The sequence below is a fragment of the Aquarana catesbeiana genome, linkage group LG05 (genome assembly GCF_042186555.1).
Source record: "Aquarana catesbeiana isolate 2022-GZ linkage group LG05, ASM4218655v1, whole genome shotgun sequence".
NCBI lineage: Eukaryota > Metazoa > Chordata > Amphibia > Anura > Ranidae > Aquarana > Aquarana catesbeiana.
Window position 1 is genome coordinate 605,697,519 of NC_133328.1, and position 21,758 is coordinate 605,719,276.

Genomic DNA, 21,758 nt, shown 5'->3' on the forward strand with positions numbered 1-21,758 from the left:
ATCACTGCCGCCTCATCAGCGTACATCAATGAAGGAGAAAAATGACCTGTTTTAAATTTTTTATAACAAAATATAAAAAAATAAAAAATTTTTTTTTTAAAAAATTCAGGTTTTTACATTTTTTTAACAAAAAGTAAAAACTGCAGAGGTGATCAAATACCACCAAAAGAAAGCTCTATTTGTGGAGAAAAAATGATAAAAATGTCATTTGTGTACAGTGTTGTATGACCGCGCAATTGTCATTCAAAGTGCGTCAGTGCTGAAAGCTGAAAATTGGTCTGGATATGGGGGGGGGGTTAAGTGCCCGGTAAGCAAGTGGTTAAATTTGTATTGTTTTTGACAAAATACATTCCAATATAAATGAATACAATTAATTGGTATTGCTTATTATATTGCATAGAACAGATAACAAAAATTGGGGAATGAATAACAAAAAGTAATACTAATTCCATGACTTCTGAAGACAATTGGTTCCACTAGATTTTAGTTGGGGGGTATCAGAGTAAAGGGGCTGAATACAAATGCACGTCACACTTTTCATATATTTATTCGTAAAAAAAAAAAAAAAAAATTGAAAACCATTTATAATTTTCCTTCCACTTCACAATTATGTGCCGCTTTGTGTTGGTCTATCACATAAAATCCCAATAAAATACATTTGTGGTTGTAAGATGACAAAATGTGGACCATTTCCAGGGGTGTGAATACTTTTTCCAGGCTGTGTGCTCGGGCTGGGTGTAGTACCTCTTTTCCAGCACAAGATGGCGCCCCCCGCCCAGCCCCTCGGTCTCCCCGTCGGTCCTGATTGCCCGTGTGTGTCCGGGGAGGAGGAGGGGGGTGCCGGTCGGGTGTGGGTCTCCTCCCCGGTCTCCTCCCGGCGGTGTGGTTCCCCGGTCTCCTCCCGGTCGGAGCTCAGTATGGAGGAGGGATGGCGGTGGTAGAAGGTGGCGCCGGTGGCGGTGGGGTGGAGGTGTTGCTCCGGGACACTTGGTATAAAGTTTGGGGGAAGTTGTCGGAGGTGTCCCTGGTGCTGAGCGCGGACCGCTCCGGGGATAACGGGGTCAGCAATGGATCGTTCCGGGGGGATCCTCCTCCCCTCCACCCGGAGCCCGCCGTACCGGAGGCGGCGATCGCCAACCAGAAGCGGGCGGTGCGGGTGGTGAAGTCGGAGCCGGGCGGGCTGGGGATCAGTATAAAGGGAGGACGGGAGAACAAGATGCCGGTCCTCATCTCCAAGATCTTCCGGGGACTGGCCGCCGATCTCACCCACTCCCTGTATGTGGGGGACGCCATCCTCTCCGTCAACGGAACCGACCTCCGGGACGCCACACACGACCAGGCCGTCCAGGTACTGAAGAGGGCGGGCCGGGAGGTCACCCTGGAGGGTAAGTACCACCTGTGTATATATGGGGGGAGGGGGGTGTACCATGTGTATATATGGGGGGTGTACCATGTGTATATATGGGGGGTGTACCATGTGTATATATGGGGGGTGTACCATGTGTATATATGGGGGGATACCATGGCTGAGGCTTATTGGGGGACCTGCCGTGGCAAAGTCTACTGTGAATACCATTTGGGGGTCCTACCGTGGCAAATTATTCTGTGAATACTATTGGGGGGTTCTGCCATGGCAAAGTCTACTGTGAATACCATTGGGGGGGTCATTCCATGGCAAAGTCTACTGTGAATACCATTGGGGGGGTCATTCCATGGCAAAGTCTACTGTGAATACTATCGGGGGGTTCTGCCATGGCAAAGTCTACTGTGAATACCATCGGGGGGTTCTTCCATGGCAAAGTCTACTGTGAATACCATTTGGGGGTCCTACCGTGGCAAATTATTCTGTGAATACTATTGGGGGGTTCTGCCATGGCAAAGTCTACTGTGAATACCATTGGGGGGGTCATTCCATGGCAAAGTCTACTGTGAATACCATTGGGGGGGTCATTCCATGGCAAAGTCTACTGTGAATACTATCGGGGGGTTCTGCCATGGCAAAGTCTACTGTGAATACCATCGGGGGGTTCTGCCATGGCAAAGTCTACTGTGAATACCATCGGGGGGTTCTTCCATGGCAAAGTCTACTGTGAATACCATTGGGGGTCCTGCCGTGGCAAAGTCTACTGTGAATACCATTGGGGGGTCCTTTCATGGCAAAGTCTTCTGTGAATACTATATGCCATGGGGGGTCCTTCCATGGGAACTATGGGGAAGTCTTGTTCTGGTGCCATTGGCATTGGGAAAAGTTTTTTTTTTTTATTGGTGGTCCTGCCATGCCAAGGTCCTATTCTGCATACTATTTGGGGGCGGGTCCTGCCATGGGAAAGTCTTGTTCAGGTGCGATTGGGTTAGAGGGGGTTCTATTGCAATGGAGGAGACTTATTGGTGGTCCTGCCAAGGCAAGGTCCTATTCTGTATGTACCATCGGGGGGGGGGGTCCTGCCATGGCAAAGTCTACTGTGAATACCATTAGGGGGTCCTTCCATGTCAAAGTCTACTGTGAATACCATTGGGGGGGTCATTCCATGGCAAAGTCTACTGCGAATACTATTGGGGGGTTCTGCCATGGCAAAGTCTACTGTGAATACCATTGGGGGTCCTGCCGTGGCAAAGTCTACTGTGAATACCATTGGGGGGGGTCCTGCCATGGCAAAGTCTACTGTGAATACCATTGGGGGGGGTCCTGCCGTGGCAAAGTCTACTGTGAATACCATTGGGGGGGTCCTGCCGTGGCAAAGTCTACTGTGAATACCATTGGGGGGTTCTTGCATGGCAAAGTCTACTGTGAATACCATTGGGGGGTCCTTCTATGGCAAAGTCTACTGTGAATATCATTGGGGGGTCCTTTCATGGCAAAGTCTTCTGTGAATATTATATGCCATGGGGGGTCCTTCCATGGGAACCATGGGGGAAGTCTTGTTCTGGTGCCATTGGCATTGGGAAAAGTTTTTTTTTTTTTTTTTTTTTTTTTATTGGTGGTCCTGCCAAGGCAAGGTCCTATTCTGTATGTACCATCGGGGGGGTCCTGCCATGGAAAAGTCTTGTTTTGGTGTAATTGGGGGGGGGTCTTATTGGGGGGTCTGGTCATGGAAAAGTCTACTGTGAACACCATATGCCATTAGGGAGGGGGAAGGGGGAGTGTTATTGGGGGTCCTTCCATGGGGATGTTTTGTTCTGGTGCTGCTCATTTTTTCGGATGATGAATTGGGTGCCATTGGCATTGGAAAAAGTTTTATTGGTGCTCCTGCCATGGCAAAGGTCCTATTGTGTATGTACCATGGAACGGGGGGAGGGGGAACAACCCTGTCATGCCAATGGAAGAGTCTCTTTGGGGGCCTTATTCTGTATGTTAATGGAGGTAGGAGTCCTACCAAGTTTTATTAGGGGGTCCTGCCATTGCAAAGTCTTGTTCTGGTGCGATTGGGTTGGGGGGAGTCTTATTGGGGGTCCTGCCATGGGAAAGTCTACTGTGAATACCATATGTCGTGGGGGGGGGGTCTTATTTGGGGTCCTTCTATGGGAACCATGGGGAAGTCTTGTTCTGGTGCCATTGGGTAGGGGCGTGCCATTGGGAAAATATTTTATTGGTGGTCCTGCCATGGCAAGGTCTTATTCTGTATATATCATAGGGGAGGGGGGGGGGGGTGATCCTGTCATGCCATGCCCTACCATGCCAATGGGAGAGAGTCTCTTTGGCGGCCTTATTCTGTATGTCAATGGAGGTGGGAGTCCTAACATAGCAATGGCAAAGTTTTGTTGGAGGGGTCCTGCCATGGGAAAGCATTGTTCTGGTGTGATTGGGTTGGAGGGGGTGCAATTTCAATGGGGGGGGTTTTATTGGGGGTCCTGGCAAAGTCTACTGTGAATACCATATGCCATTGGTGGTCCTTCCATGTGAACCATGGGGAAGTCTTGTTCTGGTGCCATTGGCATTAGGGAAAGTTTTATTGGTGGTTCTGCCTTGGCAAGGTCCTATTCTGTATGTACCATTGGGGATTGCGATCCTGTCATGCCAATCGGAGAGTCTCTTTGGGGGCCTTATTCTGAATGCCAATGGAGGTGGGAGTCCTAACATGGCAATGGGAAAGTTTTATTGGGTGGACGGGTCCTGCCGTGGGAAAGTCTTGTTCTGGTGTGATTGGATTAGAGGGAGTGACATTGCAATGGAGGAGTCTTATTGGTGGTCCTGCCATGGCTAAGTCCTATTCTGTGTACCATTGGGGATGCCGGGGGGGATGAGTCCTACCATGGCAGTGGCAATATTTTATTGGAGTCTTATTCTGTGAACACCCCCCCCACCACCACCACCACCACCCCACACATGGGGGGGTGAAGATGTGACATGAAAACAGGAGAGTCTTATTGGGTCTCCTGCAATAGGAAAATCTTGTTCTGGTACCACTGGGGAGGAGGGGCGCCATTGCAATGGGGGAGTCTTGTTGTGGTAGTCCTGCCATGGCAAAGTCTACTGTGAATACCATATGCCATTGGGTTGGGGATCTGCCATGGTAATGGGAGAGTCTTATTGGGGGTCCTTCCATGGGAACCATAAGGAAGTCTTGTTCTGGTGCCATTGGGAAAGTTTTTTTTTTATTGGTGGTCCTGCCATGGCAAAGTCTTATTCTGGTGCCATCAGGGTTAGACTTCTGGCAAAAGTCTACTTTGAACATTGTATGCTATTGGGTGGGAGTGGTCCTGCCATGGAAAAGTCCTATTCTGTACACCATTGGGGGAGAGGTCCTGGCATACCAACAGGAGAGTCTCTTTGGGTTGCTCTGCCATGGCAAATGCTTGTTCTGTACGTCATTTGAAGGTGGGGGTTCTACCACAGTGATGGGAAAGTCTTATTATCGGGAGGTTCTGGCATGGAAAAGGCTTGTTCTGTATACCATTGGAGGGGTCTTGTTGGGAGCCCTGTAATGGCAGTCTACCTTGAATACTGTATACCATTGGATGGAGGAAAGTCTACATCTGGACACCCTCTACAATGGGAGTGACCTTGTTCGGAGACAGCAGTGTGCTCCTCAGGGCTCCTCCCCCCCGGTGGGCTCTCCGGTAGAAGTCACATGGTCAGTGCCGGGTGCTGTAATGTGTGAATTCTCATCTCAGTGTTTATTTTACAGCAGTCACAATACACGGTGCAAAAATGTGACACGGCCTATTTGCTTGTTTTTTTTTTTTTTTTTGGACGCACACCAACACGGTGACACCGGCAGCAATGATCAGACACGGGGCAGATTGCTTTGTCTATGTATTGTGGGTCTGCTGCCCATCTAGTGTGGTGTGAACGAGCCCCAAGAGGTTCTGCAGCAGCTGTAGTTTCAGAAGTTGCCTCTCCTGCATGCTTTGTAGAAAACACGGATGTGGAGTCCTAGGAACACGGGACATTGTTATGTCTTTCTGAGTGTTTGCTCTGTTAACCCCTTGGTGACTGCACTGTGACATTATAACTCCGAATGTAATCTTCCTCCTACTGTGTGAGCATCAATTACCTGTGTAGCAGGAGACTTAGAATGGGCACCTGTGTGTGCTCCTAGTTCTGAGACCTCAATCACACGTGAGCTGGAAGCTCATGGACCAAAAAGTACAGGAGCAGAATTGCGCATTTCGGCGAGCATCTAAAAGTACGCGCATATTTTGTGCATTTTATTGCCTGGTTTTTACTGTCAAGTAGTTTCTTGTTTTCTATTGGCTATTAAAAAAAATAAAATAAAATAAAAAGACGCTCCGTTCCAGTGTGAATGAGGCCTTGGACCCTCATTATCAGACCAAAAAAATAATCGTAGAATTGTTGTGAAGTTTAACAGTTTCAAAACAATTACATTACTGGCATGCTGGGAATGTAACTGTCACATTGGTTGTGCTCTCACCCAAACTGTCAAACCATCCAATGGTTGGAGTCATAACTGATCACATGTGCAGCATCATGGCAGTTGAAGATTAAACAGAAGCCAAGATGGCAGCTTCCTTGGCTGAAAAGGATAGGAAGGTTTAGTTCCACTTTAACTGATAACATAACGACCCGCCAATTGTGGCCTGGGCTGCTGAGCTTCACAAATCCTCTAGTTAGTAAAAGGTTACATTTTAGCTCGAGCTGTACAGAAATTGCAAGAGGTTCTGCAGCACCTGGGCACAACTCCTAAAGTTTTTTTTTTTGTTTCCCTCTGTTGGGTAGAGCTGCACGAAAAAATTGGATAAAACGAGAATCGCGATTCTCGGCGTAACCTCATCTTTCACGTTCTACAAAAAAATTGGGATAACTTTACTGTTTATTTGTTTTTTAATTAATTGAAGTGTATTTCTCATTTCCCCCAAAATCGTGTTTGAAAGACCGCTGCGCAAATACCATGTGACATAAAATATTGCAACGACCGCCATTTTATTCCCTAGGGTCTCTGCTAAAGAAATATATGATGTTTGGAGATAATCTTCTAGAAAAAAAATACTGATTTTAACTTGTAAGCAACAAGTGTCAGAAAAAGGCTTAGTCTTTAAGTGGTTAAACCAGGGGCAGGCAACCTCGGCACTCCAGCTGCTTTGAAACTACAAATCCCATCATGCCTCTGCCTCTAGGAGTCATGTCTGTGATTTCAGGGACTTGCAATGTCTCATGGGACTTGTAGTTTTGCCACAGCTGGAGGGCCGAGGTTGCCTACCACTGGGTTAAACTGACCCCATTTACAGACCGAAGTTCATCCCTTTGATCTAAAAGGACTAAATGATACAATGTTTCTTTTTATCTCTCAATGTTATGATAAAGCAGGGGTCTGAAACTGGCGGCCCACCAGCTGTTGCGAAGCTGCAAGTCCCATCATCCCTCTGCCTGTGGGTGTCATGCTTGTAATGGTCAGCTTTGCAGTGCCTCATGGGACTTGTAGTTTTGCAACAGCTGGAGGGCCACCAGTATGAGACCCCTGTGATAAAGTTTGCCAGCTGCTTTTTTTTTTTTTTTTTTTTCTTTTTTCTTTTTTGACAGCTGTGAGTGAGCAGAGACCGGCTCTGCACTTGTTACATGAATCATGGAAATGCCAGGTTAGGATCATAAGGGTGGTTGAATTGAGATCGTGATTTTTTTTTTTTAATGAATAATCATGCAGCTCTAATGTTGGGTAGCGATCAGGGTGGATTTGATTTAAATCAACTCAATTTAAATCACAATTTTTAAAGAGGAACTGTCATCTCTGTCCCGCAGCGTCTTCTCCTCTGACCCGCTGTTGTCTCACCGAGAGTCCCATTCACTTTAATAGGGCAGCTGGTGATGCGGCAGGGACACAACAAGGTGAGGGACGTGGCGGCAGCAGGTGAGTGGATGCCGCTAACAGACGCTGCCATGATGGATCTGAAATGACAGGTGCTCTTTAAATGTAAGGACTTATTCTTGCTGATAGTTAGAATCTTTAATATTTGCAAACAAAATGAAGATTTCCAATTTAGGATAATAAGCTGTCGGGTTAGTAAAACAGCGATATCAGAACCGATTCAATCATACAGTTTGTAGTGTACATAGATTTGCAAAATAATGGAATAATATTCCTGAACTTCGGTTTATCTCATGGTTACTGTGAAATCGTGTGAATGCATCAATGCAGTGCATGCTATCTCAGCTTGCAGAGCTTGGATTCATTGAATGAGTTTACCAAAAATGTAAATATTGCAGAATATACAGCCTCATGCTACATAACTAAGCTCCATTTCATGCTGAATAAACAAAATTATTTATGTATCTTAAATAGAAAATTATCTTCAAATAGTTTTTTTTACTCCAGAATCATTTTATTTAAAATAAATTGGTTAAAAAGCAAACAAATAGATTTCAATAAAAACAAACAAACAAACAAAAAAAACAAAAAAAAACACTTTTTTTTTTTTTTTTTAAATTATTGATTTTTATCCACCCTGGTAGCAAGGCAGCAGCAGCTGACTAGGAGTGTTAATTCTGTGCTGCATTCCGGAAACATGCGTTTTTGGGAACGCACGCAAAACAAGTGAAAACTGAAAGTCGCGCTTGCAGAGCAAAACATGCATTTTGTAGCACAACAAACGTGGCAAAACACATGGTAAAAAAAACCCCACTGAGCTCAACACCTTTAGCCCGGGTTCACACCTATGCGAATTAGAGGTGCGTTTCCGCACATCTAATTTGCATAGCAGAAGAATGTGACTGGCTCCCGATGAAGCCGGTTCACATATCTCCGGGGCGGCTGCGGTGCGCACTGCACAAAAACGCTGTGCGTCTTTGGCTGCGTTTCAGGGCTGAATTCAGGCATAGAATCGGCCCCGATTCCTCCCTGAAACGGTGAACAGGGACGCACAGCGCTCCTGTGCGGTCCGCAGCGCATTATAGTGTGAACCCCGGCTAAAGGGCCAGTTCACACCACATGATACCTGGTTTTCAGTGCTCTCAGTTCCGGTGTGTTCCGGTTCCAGAAAAAAAAGTAGAACGTGTTGCATTTTTCCTACACAGAACTGTACTGGATTTTTACGGGTTTCCACACATCCAATTCACACGAGAGGAGCGTGTGGTGGGCTCTCAATGAAGCCGGTTCACCCATGTCCGGGGCGGCCGCAGAGAGCACAGCAGAAGGGTCCTGTGTGTCCTTAGGTCTGTTTTCAGGTCTAAAGAAGGTTGCACCATCAGATTGTTTAGTGTATGTTGCTTTGGAATAGCAGACGTTGGAGGAGATTTACTAAGACTGATGCACTTAGAATCTGGTGCAGCTGTGCATGGTAGCCAATCAGCTTCTAACTTCAGCTTGTTCTAATTAAGCTTTGACAATAAAACCTGGAAGCTGATTGGTTTCTATCCCGAGCTGCACCAGATTTTGCACTCTTCAGTTTTAGTGAGTCTCCCCTATTGTGTGCGACGTCTCCGGTAAACTGAAGATGTCACAGTAGCTTTGTCTGGATTGTAGATCAGGTCCCCCTTATCAGGGTCATGGATCTTCACCTGAATTGTGAAATCTCAGCCATAGGGACACCAAGGGCGGCGCTCGCTCTCGAAACACGTGGAGTTGACTCACACAAGGAAAGGAAAGTAGAGGTGTTGTCTGTAGCCACCAATCAGGTGCCAGGATTTGTTTGCCGAAAACCTGCTCTGCAACAATGTTCCCGGCCTTCCCTTTCACAGATCCGGATCTCTCTCCGTCCTCCACACTCCAGCCTCGTCTGCTCTCAGCTATAGATTTGTCTAATTCAATATTTCTCAACCTTTGTAACACAGAGGAACCCTAGAAATACCTTCCCGCTCTCAGGGAACCTCCAGTAATTATTGTATCTATGTTTTAGTGTGATCAGTGATCTAACAATAAGGGATGAGTTCTACTGTGCATACATCATACCCTCACCATATGACTTTTTTTCCATTAATATTAAAGAATTACCAAGTGTTAAATTGATATTGTCTGATACCATTGTTTGTATGAACATGCAATAAAAGAATTTTATTGACCCACCGTTATGTGTCGGCTTGCAAACCATTGGCTTCATTCAAAGTCCCACCTCCTTTTCCTTCACCCACTGGCTTTTGCTTGTGAGTTTTTAGATATTGTGTCATAGGGATGGAAACTTGCGGCCTCTACCCGGCGCAGTTTCATATAAAGTCCCAATTTCCCTCCCCCTTTGTTGTTCATATTAATAGGGATGGAAGCCTTTGGTTTGCTCTACTGCTATACCTTGATGTTATTAACAACTGTTATTAATCTGCCCTTATTGATTTCTTGGTAGCCTCACCTGTATTTACCCTTGTGTCATTTGACCAGTTCTAAATTGTACATGCCATGTTTCTTATCCTGTGATTGGGTTTTAATGTTTAACAATTATGGTTTACCTTCAGCCTTGATTGATCATTATTTTAATCCAATCCTGGGCGGATGGCTCGTGGCTGGCCGGTGGGCCGTCCGGCCCTTGCCTGCCCGGGAGCTGCGATGGGCACTGTCGGCAACATGTTCCCCCCCCCCCTCCTCCCCCGCCCGCCCGTTCTGGTGGGCGTGTGGGGGGGGGGGGCGGGGCTTGCCTCCACTGCCCATCGACGTCACGCCACCCGCGACGGACGTGCGCTGCGTCTCCCGACGCCGCCGCGCCCTCTGCGCTGTTGTTGCTATGCTCGCAGGCTTGGTGGGTTGGTCCCAGCGGCCGCCGATCATTGGTCGGCCCCCCGCTGTGGCTCCTCCCACCTTTGGCCGTGCGTGCGTGACGTTGGCGGGCCTCCCCGCGGCGGCGCCTATATATGGGCGCTCTTTTTTAACTGGGGCGGTGCGGCGTTCGAGGCACACTACAGATACACTACATTGTGGTGGTGGTTCCTACTCCACACCACCCTGTCACACAGGTAATGCCACTTTACCTTTGTTCGATCACATGTTACTTTCCAGCTTCACCCACTCTTCTTTCCTTCACTCCTCTCCTCACTTCATCCACCCACCTACAGATTTCCACACCATGCTTATTTCCCCCCCCTCCCCTACTATTCCTCCTCTCTCCCTCCCTTTTTTTTCCGCCCCTTTCTTCCCCCCCCTCCTCCCACTTTCCCCCCTATCTTTATCCAGCTCACACACTTTCCCTCTGTACCAATACCCCCTGTATCATCACTCATCCATCACTCTTTACCCTAGGGTGCCTCGTGGCTCTGCATCGTTTTTTTGGGGGGGTGCCTGTTTTGGTCGCCGCGGCGGGGGGGGCCCGCCTCAGCTCCCGGCCAGGCATCAGTCCCAGACGGTTGCCGTACCTGGCCATTCACCATCTACCCATGCCTGCTGTGAGTACTTTTGCTTTTGGGGGATTACTCGGCCCCTTGTACCCACTATAACTCTGACCCATGATACTATTATTATTATCTTTAATTTCCAGAAACTTGACATGTCTGCTCCTGATGAGTGGTCTTGAACCACGAAACGCGTCGAGCTACCGGTTGCCCTTCATTGTTCCAATCCATGCTACACAGAGTTTTACCCTTTAACAGGAATTTGAGGCCAGCTATCAGGCAGTTATTACCTTGTTTTAACCATCTACGCTTTCTGACACCTGGTGATCCCTTGTCCATCTTCAGTAATATTGCTCATACCCATGTTATTACTCATGTTACCCCATTATATTTGATAACTATACTAATGGTCCTTATGTTGATCCTTGGTTATCATTGTTAACATTTTACCAAGTGTTAAATTGATATTGTCTGATACCATTGTTTGTATGAACATGCAATAAAAGAATTTTATTGACCCACCGTTATGTGTCGGCTTGCAAACCATTGGCTTCATTCAAAGTCCCACCTCCTTTTCCTTCACCCACTGGCTTTTGCTTGTGAGTTTTTAGATATTGTGTCATAGGGATGGAAACTTGCGGCCTCTACCCGGCGCAGTTTCATATAAAGTCCCAATTTCCCTCCCCCTTTGTTGTTCATATTAAAGAAATTAAATAAACAATAAAGAAAACGGTTCAGCTCATTTACACTTGCAACCAAGGGATGGTAAATATTGGTGGTTGAGGCGTGATTTTATCACCCATTCCAAACCAAACACAGCGGCCAGAGGGGGTTGTACACCTGCTCCCTGTTGCATTCTCCAGGCACTACTGCCACTAAGGGCGACCCATTTAAGTGAACAGGGATGCACTGTGAACATGGTTGCGGCTCAATGGTGTAGGTCTTTAAGGGTTAAAATGGGGACCAAGGAAATTACATATCACCTCCTAGCTGCCCCGTGAGCCATAGAATGAAAAGTGATCTACCACGGACCCACCAAGGACTGCCACAAATGTAAATTTGTCCTTACATAGGTGGTCAGTGGAAAAGGGCCTCCTTGGAGTGGTAGTCAATAGGAGGAGGGTCCCGTTAGGAGGAGGTTCACCTTACATTTGTGGAGAGTGGAAATGGGCCTCCATACATTGGTGATCAGTAGGAGAAGATCCATCTTACATTGGTGGTCAACACATGGGTTAATAGAAAGAAAATTCTGATTCCTGAAGCCCCCCCCCATCATCAGAATTAGTGTTTATGGGGGAATAACGCAGCGCTATTGTGTTCCGCCAGCAGGGAGCCATCCCCACCGGCAGAATACAATGATCACTGCTGGCAACTATTTTCCCTATCAGTGACGAATGAAAAAAACCTCAACATGCTGGCTGTACTGAAGTCAACTGATGGGTCAAATTCAGTACAACCAGCCTGCCCATAGATGGTTTGAAATTTGTCAGTTTTCTGCAGAACTGGCTAAATTTCGATCTGTTTATGGCTTTATTTAGTAGGAGAAGGTCCATCGTACATTCAGGGATGGGGGCTCTCTTAGATTGGTGCTCAGTAGGAGAAGGTCCACCTTACATTGCTGGTCATTGGGAAAAGAGCCCACTTAAATTGGTGGTCTGAAGTAGAAGGTCCACAGTGCATGTTTGGTCATTGGGAAAAGAGCCCACTTAAATTGGTGGTCAGAAGTAGAAGGTCTACAGTGCATTGTTGGTCATTGGGGGGAGAACACACTTAAATTGATGGTCAGTAGGAGAAGGTCCCCCCTGCTTTGGTTGTCAGTTACAAAGGGCCTCCTTAGAGTGGTTATGGTGGTGGTGGTTATAGGGAGAATAGCCACCTTGGATATGTGGTTAGTAGTAGAGGGTCCACTTTATTTTGGTGATCATTGGCGGAAAGGCTCCCTTAGACTAGTGATCAGCAGGAGAAGGTCCACCTTACATTGGTGGTCATTCGGAGAGAGCGTGCTTACACTAGTGGTCAACAGGAAGAATGCTCTCCTGATGGATGGATATATATATTTATATATAATATAATTGGTTATGTAAAAAAAAAAAATAAATTTCTCAATCCCAAAAGAACCCCTGGCAACCTCTGTTGGAATCCAGGTTGAGAATTGCTGGTCTAAATCAGTGTTTTTGTGAAGTGTTCTTAAATGTGATATGTGGCAGCATAATACAAGATGTACACAATTTGCTTTCTATGTGGAGCTTGTCACTTCTTTACATTCTGAAGTAGGTGTTTCTCTTTACTTCTTTTCTGCTTTGAGGGTGGCACCATTGCCTTGCAGGGTCCATTGGACCCCACCGTAGCCACCCTTACAAGCGCACTTTGGCCCAAGACGGAGCACAAACATGCCTTGTTATCATGGCACTATAAAGGTGGTCATGTGACCATAATACGATGTGTACATTGTGCACACTGCAGCCTAATACAGGGCACACATGCGCTGTTTCCTCACTGGGGTGGGGGAATGTATGTGTTTTGGTGCTTACCTGGGCCATGGGAGGACACTTATTAACTGGCTCCTAGCAGTTAAATGGTTAATTTCATGTCTTTTACACTCATATGTTTTTCTGTGCTGTCCATCACTTTTTCTTTTTTATGTCCCCCCCCCTCTAATCCTTTTATAATTGATTTTACTGAGAGAAATATCAGATATGGTACAAGTAGTCTTTAAGGCCCCTTTCACACTTATACGACTTGTTCCTCCGATTTTGTACTGCAAAATCGCATGACAAGTCATTCTCCATGATTTTCAATGACTACCATTCATATTGGCACGACTTTAATTCGTGCCGACTTCAAAGTAGTCCCTGCACTACTTTGGTCCAACTTCCATGCGAGTTGATGTCCATAGACCTCAATGTTAAACCCTCAAGTAGCATGCAAATCGTACCTGAATAATATAGACACGATTTCAGTACGACTTTGTAAGCACAAGCAGCTTTTGTAAACCCCAACCCTGTAAAGTCGTACAAAGTAGTACTGATCCAAAATTGCGGCCGCATCGCGCAACTTTGAAGTTGCACAAGTGTGAAAGGGGCCTTAGGAGGCTGTGGGGAGCACAAATATGGAACTATTGACCCGCCCCAGTCTCCAACAATTCCTATAGCATGTATAACAGTCTCCAATCATCCTCATATCATGTTCAGTCTTTGGCTATCTCTTGTAGCATACCAATAGTCCCCAACCATCAGCTTGCAGCATGCCCATAGTCTCTGACCATCACTTGTAGCATGCCCATAGTATCTGACCATCACTTGTAGCATGCCCATAGTATCTGACCATCACTTGTAGCATGCCCATAGTATCTGACCATCACTTGTAGCATGCCCATAGTATCTGACCATCACTTGTAGCATGCCTAGAGTCTCTGACCATCACTTGTAGCATGCCTAGAGTCTCTGACCATCACTTGTAGCATGCCTAGAGTCTCTGACCATCACTTGTAGCATGCCTAGAGTCTCTGACCATCACTTGTAGCATGCCTAGAGTCTCTGACCATCACTTGTAGCATGCCTAGAGTCTCTGACCATCACTTGTAGCATGCCTAGAGTCTCTGACCATCACTTGTAGCATGCCTAGAGTCTCTGACCATCACTTGTAGCATGCCTAGAGTCTCTGACCATCACTTGTAACATGCCCATAGTCTCCGACCGTCAGCTTGCAGCATGCCTATGCTTGGCTCTTCCGCTCTCTTTTGTGCTAACGAAAACCTCTGAAAACATGCTAACTTCCACATGTGTTGGATGTCTACAAGGCTTGTTATCCATCTGTCTCTCCACTTCAATCGGCTGAAGCCTTGTATTCATGGCTTTTCTTGAACGGTGGAGAAGCACTCAACCCAACTCTTTAATTCCGTCCCCAACTTACTGTATGTACAGTATTGGAAAAGGTTCCTTTGGGCAAGCTGTGATATTAAAGGTGGAATTATACTTTAAGATAAGACTTTCAGGCGAGGTAAGGGGTGAAGTATTTATACATCCAATCATGTTAACAAATGGAGCTTCCAATATATCCCCTCAACAGAAGTCAATTAAACAATCTACTTCAGTTGAGTGGAGGAGACCACACACAGAACAAAATGTCTGGTCACTACAGAACTGGCCAGATTTGAATTAGTGTATGGCCAGCTTTAGTCTATACATCGCATTCAATAAGTTCAATTTACAAAGCTAACACTGCTGGATAAGGACCCCAATTGTCAGAAAAAGTGATTTTCCGTGTCCAGTGAGATTTAATCATTGCAATCTCATGGGTGAAATAGAAGGTCCGCTTTCCTTGTGAGCTAAGCCTAAATATATATGCAAGTCTGAGGTCTGTGGACTGTTATTAGTAATTAGTCTACAGGAGTGACATTAATAGGCTAAGATCTGCTATGAAGATAGAGGAGGTGGATGAGGGAGAACAGATCTTCTTGGGTTGCAGAGCTACAGATAATTATATAATTAGTTTCCTGTTCTTTTAATTCATCTTGAAGCTCATTATAGTATAATTTTGTTAAACGACATAACTAATACAACATAATAGTGTTTGAACTTTTGTGTTTGAAAATAAGCTTTTAATTGGAATCCTCATTTTGTAAAATTAAAAAAAATGTGCTATTGCTCCTTTTTTTGGGGGGTCAATTATGATAAATAAACCATTGACCTGATCTTCCCTGTTTTTCTTTCATGTTTAGGTTCTGTTTTTAGAGCTGAACTCCAGGTATGGGTTTTAAAGTAAAGTTTCATTGGTCCGGCATAGACCAAAGTAAGTGTAGATATTCCATACCTGGCTGATCCCTGTGGAAGTAGAAAATCACTGTAGTAGCTGCTGCTACTACATTGCTTTCCGAACCTGTGCCAAGCGGCTTGGGATCCACAGGAGGTGCTTGCTCAGCATGGGTGCCATTCATAGAATGCCTTGTATTTTCCTCAATAGATGAAAAATAATTTTCTGATTGGATGAAGTGGAGAGGCAGGGTGATAACATCACAATCCCCACCTTGTCCATTCAGAGAATGCTTTGTATTAATTGAGAAAATACAATATGTTCTCTGAATGGCACCCATCAGGGCTGCTGTGAGAAATCACAGGGTCTGTCCCCCGGCCCAAAGTGACTGAGGACATAGATTTTATCAGTCCCTTTGCAGCCTAGGTTGCAAAGATGAATGAATTGGCAGTGCTCTGTAGCTTCTTGCTCTTTCACAAACTGAAGCATAGTAAACAGTTTCCTATAAATTATAATGTGATAGTTGTGCGCTGCCACCTAGTGGTATGTGAATAAAAACACAATGTGTGAATGAAATTAATAAAGCTGCTGCTATCACCTGAAAGTTCTCACAAAACTGCAAAATGATTAAAATATAGGTGATAAACCGTGTCAATATATCATAAAGTGCTGATTGCAAATACCCAAAGTCCAAATGCAATAAACTGCGATGAAAAACAGAACATATGATGAATAAATTGATATGATATAAATTGAGATAAAAAAAAAAAAATTAAAAAAAAAAGGCTTCTTGTGCAAAGAAAGTGCAGTTCAAGCTTCACTGTGAAGAAACGTGCTTTATAAATCAAACAACACTCTGTGATAAGTGCTCCCTTCACCAGGGGCAATGGACGCTCGCCTCCTTTATGGACCCTGATAGGGTCAAAACACGCTCAAAGCTCAAAATGAATCACATCAGCAGATGGCTCCACATTGATCTCCAATGGCTCCTATAAAGACCCTGCAGGGGTCAAACACACTCTGCACTCCATATACTCCTTGCACTTCTCCACTTTATACACCCTAAACGGTTTACTATGCTTCAGTGATGAACAGACACAGGACTGATTGGTACCGATCACTCACCGTGTTCATTCAGGTAATGAAGGGGCCAATAAATTACATATTTACCGGCCCCTTCCCCCGCTTTCTATCCTGAAACATCCCCCTGTGTGCCCTCAGCAGCTTCTGGCAGGAGAGAAGGGAAGCTGGAAGCGCTGTGGGGGGAAAGAGGCACACAGGGGGGCACTGACAGCAGATGGAAGGGGTGCATGTGCTAGAACCACTCCCCTGTAGTGCAGCCAGAGGGAGAAGCTGGCAGAATTGCAGGGGAAGGCAGAAGAAGATTGGTGTACACAATAAGACAGTACAGTCGGCCCTTATGCTCAGCAGGTGACTGGGCCCCCACCCCCCCTTTTGAACTGATCGGGCCGGGCCCAGTACAGGAGGGCTGGCTGTACTGCCTTATCCGCGGCCCTGGCGGCGCCCATGCTTAGTGATTGACTCCTTGTAGTTACTGTGTAGCAGGGCAGCTATTTGGCCGAGGATCACTGTAGTAGCAGCAACTACTACAATGATTCTCCACTTCCACAGAGGGATTGGTTGGGTACAATTACACTGGTCCAAACGGGACCAATTTAACTATACAGAAAAAAAAAAACATGGAGTTCAGCTTTGAATGAAAATGTACAGTTTTGTTCATCTTCTACCATTCAGGGTTCAGGAACTACCTCCACTTTTCACTTTCCAAAATTGTAATTGCTAGATTTTATATATACAGTATATATACTTTTTGGTGTTTTTTTTTTTTTTTTTGGAAACATTTTATGAATTTTGAGCGATTTCTCAGAACTGAAAAGGAAATGAAATAAAATAGGAGAAAAGCAGAAGTTATTTAGGGGCACTGAAGGTTATTTTTGTACTTTGAGAACCACTTTCTATAGTTTTGCGCAAAGTTTTTTTGATCCATGACTTGTATTTTAATCCTGTAACCATATGTGCTAAAAACCCCCCCTGCAGAGGCACTGTTATTTTTTTTGCTACTTGCAATTTTGTCCTTCATCTGCAGCCATTCAGGGTTCCGGAACCACCTCCGCTTTTCTATATCAGTCATTTGAGTTTATAATGTTACCTTTCGGTCACTTGTCCAGTCTGTGATTGATATCCCTTTTTTTATAATGCAAATATTTTATGAATTTGGGCGATTTTCTCAGAACATTTTTCATAGTAGTACAAAGGAAATTAAACTAAATAAAACAGGAAAAAGCAGAAGTTATTTAGGGGCACTGAAGGCTGTTTTTCTTTACTGTGAGGACAAAGTACACTTTTCTTATGTGTGTTTCAAGACTCAAGACTTCAAGAGGCCCATTAATAAGCGGACATATCGCAGCATTTCTTGAAGTTGCTTCCATTGCAGCACCCTTTAAAACTATGTAAAATCTCAAGGAACCCCAGTCTAAAATGCAAAAAATGTAAATATAATTTATCAGGCTGGGTTCACACTGAAGAACAAAGCGGCTCACAGCAGGGGGTCCGGTGCATCTCCATTCACCATTACAGGTCCGATTTCAGCCCGCATTTTTGGCTGAATTTGGACCTGAAATGGACCAAAAGACGCACAGGACTCTTGTGCAATTTGCACCACAGCTGCTCCGGAGATATGTGAACCAGCTTCGTAGAGAGCCGGTCACAATCTCCTGACATGCAAATTGGATGCGGAGAAACGTGTCCAATTCGCAATAGTGTGAACCCGGCCTCAATGGGATATCCAAGCCTGGGACGATGCACACAGCCACCTTCACATCAGAGTTCACCCAACACATCATGTCAGTATTCCCATCATCACATTGGAGTCCCCCCCCCCCCAAATCATATCAATAGTCTCCCCCCCCCCAATTACGTAGGTAGTAAGTAGTCCCCCCATCATGTCAGAGTTCCTCCATCATGTCAGAAGTCACCCCTTCACCTAATAACCCCCTCATCACGTCAGTGTTTCCCTATCGCATCAGGAGACCTCCTGTCACATCAAAGACCCCTCATCACATCAGAAGTCCCCCCCATCGAGTCAGAAGTCCCCCCATCATGTCAGAAGTCGTTGTCCCCCCCCCTCCCAATCACATCAGAGTTCCTCTATTATATCAAAAGTCGTCGCCGCCCCCCCCCCCCCACCAACACATTAGAGCTACTCTATCATGTCAGAAGTCCCCCCATCACATCATGGTCACCCCTTCACATCAGTGTTTCCCTCATCACATCAGAAGTCCACCCATCACATTAGAGTCCCCCCCATCATGTCAGAAGTCCCCCCCCCTTCAAATCAGTATTTTCCCATTACCGCAAAAGACCCCCCCATCACACCAAGGACCCTTTATCGCATCAGTGTTCCCCCATCACGTCAGAATCCCACCATCATGTCAGTAGTGTTCCCCCCCCCCCCCCATCCCATCAGAGTTCCTCCATCATGTCAGAAGTCACCCCTTCACTTCACTTCATAGCCCCCTCATCATGTCGGTGTTCCCCAATCATGTCAGAAGACCCCCCCCCACCCGTCACATCAACAATACCTCATTACATGTCAGAGTTCCCCCATCACGTCAGAAGTCCCCCACATCAGATCAGAGTCCCCCCCATCACATCAGAGTTCCTCTATCATATCAGAAGTCCCCCCATCACATCAGGGTCACCCCTTCACATCAGAGTCCTTCCATCACATCAGTTTTTCCCTATCACATCAGCAGACCCCCTGTCACATTAAAGACCTTTCATCACTTCAGAAGTCCCCCCATCGAGTCAGAATCCACCCACCACATCACAAGTCCCCCCATCATGTCAGAAGCCCCCCCAATCACATCAGAGTTCCTCCATAATGTCAAAAGTCACCCCCCCCCCATTACATCAGAGTCCCCCCATCATGTCAGAAGTCCCCCCCCCATCAAATCACTGTTTCCCCATTACTGCAAAAGACCCCCCCATCACATCAAGGACCCTTCATCACAGTGTTTCCCCATCACGTCAGAAGTCCCCCATCACATCAGAAGACCCCCCCCCCCCCATCACCTCAGGGTCACCCCTCCACATCAGAGACCCCCTTCTACATGAGAGCCCCTTACCACATCAGAGTCACCTCTATACATAAAAGCCCCCCTATACATGAGCCCCCCCCCCCATCACCACAAAACACATCCCAATCACACACTCCTCTCCTCACTTCAGAACCCTATCTTTTGGCCCCAGTAGCACAGAAGAGAATGAAGTGGAGGAGGCTGACTTCCATCTCCTCTTAAATGCTGGGAGGAGGCCCTGCATGCTACCTGCTGAGGATCAGGGTCATGCATTACAGGCAAGCCGGCTGCTACCACAAAACAAAGAATGACGCTATGCATCCTGGCCCTAGAGTGTCATTGATGTCATGCTGGTGGCCAGCTCATCTGCACCATGACAACTTATGACACTGCTCCAGGGCAAACTGGGTCTCATGCTCGTGGCATCCCAGGGGAACCCAGATGGTGCCCTGGGGTGCCAAACGCTGATATATCTTATATGAGCAACATAAACAATCAAGGGAAATTGTAGACCAGATCTTTGCTTTATAAATAGTAAAAGAATAATTACAAGTCATATATATATTTTTTTTTTTTTTACTACTGAGTCCTTCTAAGATGTTAATAGAGGTCACTGTCCAGATAGACAATTCGTAATACTATGGCCATTGCGCGTGTGTTAGAGAAGTTTTTATTTGTGGTGTGATTGTTTCACGGGTGACTGTGTCTATTTTTGATCCAAGTTTTATATGTCTTGTATTTTAAAACTGTAATTATATGCGTCAAACCCCCATACTGAAAGCTCTGCTATTTGCTCTTGTATACCTGAGTGGGCCTTATTGGAGTGGACCTGGGCTTGCCCAAGCAGGACACAGCAACAGGTTCACACATGGCCATACAAGAGTGTACAGCCCAACATCACCTCTCCACCTCATCCAGTCATAGAACACTGTGCATTCATTCAGAAAATGCAAAGCAGTCTTTGGTGCCCATGCTGAGCGGCCAACCTCCTGTGTTCACAATGCATCAGGACCTGGACAATCACTGAGGGAGCAGGGTCTTCTTCATTAAAATGCAGCTTCCAGGAGGATCAGCCAAGTATAGTGATATACATAGTTGCATTGGTTTAAGCTGGATCAATGTAACTGTGTATAAAATATCCATATGTGGAATTATACTTTAAAGGATGAATTGCACCACGGTATTTGTGGCTACATAGGTCAGTGAGGGTATGTAAGAATATGTAAACCCAACATTTCATATTCCTGATATATGTGCCTGCTGTACCATGTACTTGAAAAGTCTCCTGTTCTCTTTGTATTGCTTCCTTGGTGTGAAATCCCTGGTGTTCCTGCAGGTCCTTCTTTCCTATTGAAAATTGATCACACTAGGCATGAGAGCACAGCATGGTCAGTTCTCTTGCTATGCTGGGAACTCAGCCTGTTCTCCTCTAATAATCAGACTTGTCCTGCCACCCCCAGCCATTCACTGAGAAAACCATTGTGCTGCTGTTTCTCCTCCCCTAGCTCTCTAAGAGCCTTATGCAGCTTAGAGCATAGGCAAAAAAAAAAAAGGGGGGGGGGGACAGGTATTTTATAATTTTTTTTTTTCATATTTATACACAAATGTTTTGCCTTTCATTTCTGTTTTAAACTGAATGGGTTGTTTTACAAGGTGAGAGTTTACAATCAATGTAAGATTGTGTAAATATCTGAATGTCCATAGCTCAGCGACAGTGTGACTTTAAACCCTTGGTGCCGGCCCGTCCCGGCCCTTTAAGGGGTTTATGATGCCGGGAGGTGGCTGTTTATGATTATGTGACTGCTGTGATTGGATGTCATGGTGGTCACATGATCGGAAAGCTCTTGATCGCAAGCAGCGAGTTCCATTAGCCGCCGGAAACTGTGCCAGGAGCACGCAGGGAGCTCGCTCACAGCACATCTGTTTTTGCAATATTGCATGCAAATTTGTGGGCGCTCGGCGCCAAGGCCCACCCACCGAGAGGCCACATATTTGTGTGCTATCGGTGCCAAGAGGTTGAAGGAGATATTAGGTATTCAATAGATGATATATTTTTATGTTATATTTCTGTAGTCAGAGAAGTCAAGCTCTTACTCATAGCATGTCCCCCCTGGATTAGAGAGCTCTCAGGTGCAAATAAAGTTAAAAAAAAGTAGGGGCAGGCATTCTGGGTGCCCCCCTTCCCAGATAGGCAACACCGTAAA

General features: G+C 45.8%; 1 protein-coding gene across 1 annotated transcript in view; it reads left to right on the forward strand.

The window, feature by feature from the left end:
- Positions 1-781: 781 nt before the first annotated feature.
- SNTB1 (syntrophin beta 1) overlaps positions 782-21,758 on the forward strand; it is a 224,428-nt gene continuing 203,451 nt past the window's right edge. Inside the window, exon 1 of the mRNA XM_073632204.1 lies at positions 782-1,385. Coding sequence (XP_073488305.1) covers positions 929-1,385 — 457 coding nt within the window. The 5' untranslated portion in view covers positions 782-928. The remainder of the gene's footprint in view (positions 1,386-21,758) is intronic.